Raw genomic sequence first — 4750 nt, forward strand, 5'->3', positions numbered from 1 at the left:
CAAAAAATGAATTCAAAAGAAAAAGAAGTACAAAGTGAGGTAAGGGTCTTGCTTCATTTTTCTGCAGGTAGATATCCATTTTTTCTGGTACCATTTATTAAAGATGGCATCTGCTTCCCATTTAATATTTTTTGGGACCTTATCAAAGATCAGTTGCTTGTATGCTGATGTTTTTACTTCTGGGTTTTCGGCTCTTTTCCATTGTTCTGAATATCTGTCATTATGCCAGTACCTCTCTGTTTTGACTACAGTGGCTGTAAAGTATGTGTAAAGTTAAGGTAGAGCAAGCCCTCCGAATAGCCTGATTTAAATACTTCCCCTTTCCTCTGTAAAGAATGCAGCCTAATCCCTGTGGAACATCTTTACTGTCTTTGAGCCAGATTTTTTTTACCAGTATTTTACTGTGGCATATATCTCAATATCAAAATCTATATAAATACCTATATCTGTAGATTATACTTCCTTGAGCTTGTGCCCTTTCTGAAACTTTTTCCAAGTGCAGTGGACTTAGTGGTTAAAATCCTAATGTAGTTGACTGACACACTGAGGGAAACCAAGGAGGGTATTTGCAAAGTCACTATATAGCCAGAGCTTTCCTTCTGCGTGAGATCACTGGTATGTGATGTCACATGACTACCTGTGGAGAGTTTCCCATCTTGACTGAATTGAAGGCTTTTAAATTTTGTAGATTTATGTCAAGAAAACTTAGAAACACAGGTAAAAGTTTGTTACCCACACTCATTACAGCTACATGATAACTATCCTACAAGAAAGCATTAATGAGACACGGGCTCTTCATTTTTAAAAAAAAAACTTTTTTATGATTTCAAACTTTACAGAGTAAATTTGTATTCCATTGAATTCATACATTGATTGCAATTCTCAAGACATACCAGCATTCTTCCCACTTCAGCCCTCCTTGTGTTTTTATATTAGTCCTCCTTCTTTCCTATTCCTTCTTGCTTTCAAAAGTTCTGATCCATAAGCAAAAGCTCTCCTTTTGATTTAGTATGGTTGATTTTTCTAAGGAGTGCATACCTCTCAGATGTAATTTTTCCCCTCTGAGCCTGTATATTGTTGGGCTGAAACCTGAGTCAGAGGAGTGAGTACAGTTCCAAGAGTGAAGAGTCACTAGAGGCCATAATCTGGGGATTCCAAGTCTACATCAGACCAGTAAGCCTGATCTATTTTATGATTTTGGTTTGTTCCACTTTCTTCTCCCACTCGAATCAGGACCCTCTTTTGTGATCCCTTAAGAGTAATTAGCAGTAGAAGCTGGGCACCATCTAGTTCTTCTTGTCTCAGGGTTGTGGTGGTTGATGGTCCATTCATCCTCAGGATGAATTGTCCCACACACCTTCTATTTTCTTTATTTTTAATTTATTGTACTTCTGTGCTGTCACCTGGGGGAGGGGGAGGTAACAAAGAGAATGCAAGTGTGGCAGGCACAACTGGCAAGTAGGTGGGCACTCTACTGGTTGGAACATCTGTGATCCAGAAATAGGTTCAGCTCTCTTTCAGGCACTGAAAGCTGGAAGAGCATACACTCTGTGGAAGTCTGGAAGGTCATTTGCCCCCAAAATGGTGGGCCATGTCAGTAGAGGGACAGCAACACAGAACATGGGTACCCATATGGTAAGTCCCAACTGTCCTTTCCCACACTTGGCCCAGGCCAAACTCCAGCACCTCTTCATTTGTTTTGAAAGCGTTGTTAAACTAACTCCAATGAAAGGTTTCTTGTTGAAAATTTCTCATGTTTAACAAGATCTGACATCCAATATAAGATGTTCCACATTTAATTCATGCAAAGGGCTTCTTTCCTGTGTGAAATCTCTGATGTGCTGTAAAGCATTGCGTCTGGCTGAAAGCTTTACCACACTCACCACATACATAGGGTTTTTCTCCTGTGAATTTGTAGATGAATTTGAGATTTCCTTTAAGAATGAAGCTTTTGCCACATTCACTACATATATGGGGTTTCCCTCCAGTATGAGTTCGCTGATGAACAGTGAGAGAAGTCTTCTGGATAAAGCCTTTGCCACACTCACCACATACATAGGGGTTTTCTCCTGTGAATTTGTAGATGAGTTTTGAGATTTCCCTTACAAATGAAGCTTTTGCCACATTCACTACATTTATGTGGCTTCTCTCCAGTATGAGTTCGCTGATGAACAGTGAGAGAAGTCTTCTGGATAAAGGCTTTTCCACAGTCACCACATACATGGGGTTTCTCTCCAGTATGAGTTCGCTGATGAACAGTGAGAGCAGTCTTCGTGATAAAGGCTTTTCCACATTCATCACACACATGGGGTTTCTCTCCAGTATGAGTTCGCTGATGAACAGTGAGATCGTTCTTCATTAAAAAGGCTTTGCCACATTCACCACATACATGGGGTTTCTCTCCAGTATGAGTTCGCTGATGAACAGTGAGAGCATGCTTCCTGATAAAGGCTTTTCCACATTCACCACATACATGGGGTTTCTCCCCAGTATGAGTTCGCTGATGAACAGTGAGAGCACACTTCCGAATAAAGGCTTTTCCACATTCACCACATACATGGGGTTTCTCTCCAGTATGAGTTTGCTGATGAACAGTGAGAGAAGCCTTCTGGATAAAGCCTTTGCCACATTCACCACATACATGGGGTTTCTCTCCAGTATGAGTTCGCTGATGAACAGTGAGACCATCCTTCCTGAGAAAGGTTTTTCCACATTGACCACATACAAAGGATTTCTCTCCAGTATGAGTTCGCTGATGAACAGTAAGTTTACTCTTCCTGATAAAAGCTTTTCCACATTCAACACATACATGGGGTTTCTCTCCAGTATGAGTTTGCTGATGAACAACGAGAGCACACTTCCGAATAAAGGCTTTTCCACATTCACCACATACATAGGGTTTCTCTCCAGTATGAGTTCGCTGATGAACAGTGAGAGAAGTCTTCTGGATAAAGCCTTTTCCACATTCACCACATACATGGAGTTTCTCTCCAGTATGAGTTCGCTGATGACCAGTGAGAACATCCTTCCTGAGAAAGGCTTTTCCACATTCACCACATACATGGGATTTCTCACCAGTGTGAGTTCGCTGATGAACGGCAAGCTTATTCTTCCTGATAAAAGCTTTTCCACATTCACCACATATGTGGGGTTTTTCTCCAGTATGAGTTCGCTGGTGATCAGTGAGAGCAGTCTTCCTGATAGAGACTTTTCCACATTCACCACATATGTGGGGTTTCTCTCCAGTATGAGTTTGCTGATGAGCATTGAGATCACTCTTCCTGGTGAAGCCTTTCCCACATTCACTGCATATATAGGACATTCCTGCCACATGAGAATCCTGATGTCCCTTGAGGTATGACCCACTTTTGAAAGTTTTCCCACATTGCAAACATTTATATAGCTTTTGTCTTTCATGACTTTTTTGATAATGTTCATTGAGTTTGAACACTTTCTTGAATTTTTGCCCACACTGACTGCATTCATAGGTCTTACCTAGTATATCAATAATCTGGTGCTCATAGAGCACAGAGTCCTCGATGAAGGTTGTTCCACATTTATTACCTGTGTGTGGTTTATCAATTTCATCAGACTCCTGATGTTGAATGCATTGTGACTTCATGAGCCTGGGTGGTTCACACTCAGGGAATTTCATTTCAGTACAAAATCGCTCTTGTTCAATGTGGAGAAAAGTTTTCTCATCTTCACTGAGCACAACTGACTTCTGTATTTTGTTGCTTCTGTTCTGATTTAATTCTAGAATGATTAAATCTGATTTTACAATTTTTTCATGTAATCCAAACATCTCATCATTTTCCTTTGGAGGAAAATTATTTTTATGCTGAGGATATGTATTAAATTTAGAGCATTGTTCTATTCTGTCCATGCGTCTTTCAAATTGCAAGTGCTCAAGCAAATGATCATCATCTTTCTGGATTTCTATAAAAGAACAGAACATTAACTCTTTTCAACATCTTGGTTTACAATGGACCCCTTAAAATACGCATTGATACAAAGTAGATCTTTAGTGACAATCCTCTTTTATGAATATAAATAAAACACTATCCTTAATGGTTATTGCCCATTGAATGAAATACAATCATGTAAACAATTCAAATGATAAAAAATAGTTTTTATAGAAATCAAGTTGGATATGAAAGTGATGAATAGACACCGATTTGATATTTGCTTAAAGAAGTACATGAAAACATAAAACAAACATAACAGAAGGAAGACATTGAGACCAATAGACCACAGGCGTGATAAGACTTGCTAATTCCAGTGATTAGAGGTTAGATGTATTCATTTCATCCATCTTTACTGAAAGACAACTAAGTACTAGAAAAAGTTGGAAATGTAAAACATGCCAAATGTTCTACTTGGGAGAAAACCATTTTTTACAGGTATATATGAAAGGGACTAGGGTACAGAAACACATTCTTTATGTTAATGGAGCCTGTATTCTAGCTCACAGCTCTCATCTTACAGTGTTGTCCTTGGTGGCGTGTAGGTGGCTGTGATGCCAGAAGCACTGCCACCCAGTGTTTAAAATACAAACAGGATCACCCATGGTGTACAGGTCTTAGTGGAATCTCCAGAAACAAGGACTGGGAGGAAGACCTGGTGATCAACTTCTGGAACATGAACTCCTCAGGTTTAATGGCAATGAAGTAACACTGAGGAAGTACTAAATCCTTAAAGTACAGTCAACAGTAATGATGTGGATGGAGGAAGAGCTTTGGGGACCTTC

At 39.6% G+C, this 4750-nt stretch overlaps 1 protein-coding gene across 1 annotated transcript; it reads right to left on the bottom strand.

The window, feature by feature from the left end:
- Positions 1 to 1584: 1584 nt before the first annotated feature.
- LOC142427579 (uncharacterized) lies at positions 1585 to 3886 on the bottom strand. The gene is given in 2 exon segments (XM_075532787.1): positions 1585 to 2071; positions 2073 to 3886. Coding segments are annotated over 2 exon segments (2085 nt in total). The 3' UTR covers positions 1585 to 1800.
- Between the last annotated feature and the right edge of the window lie 864 nt (positions 3887 to 4750).

This window comes from Tenrec ecaudatus, chromosome 15, assembly GCF_050624435.1.
Source record: "Tenrec ecaudatus isolate mTenEca1 chromosome 15, mTenEca1.hap1, whole genome shotgun sequence".
Lineage (NCBI taxonomy): Eukaryota > Metazoa > Chordata > Mammalia > Afrosoricida > Tenrecidae > Tenrec > Tenrec ecaudatus.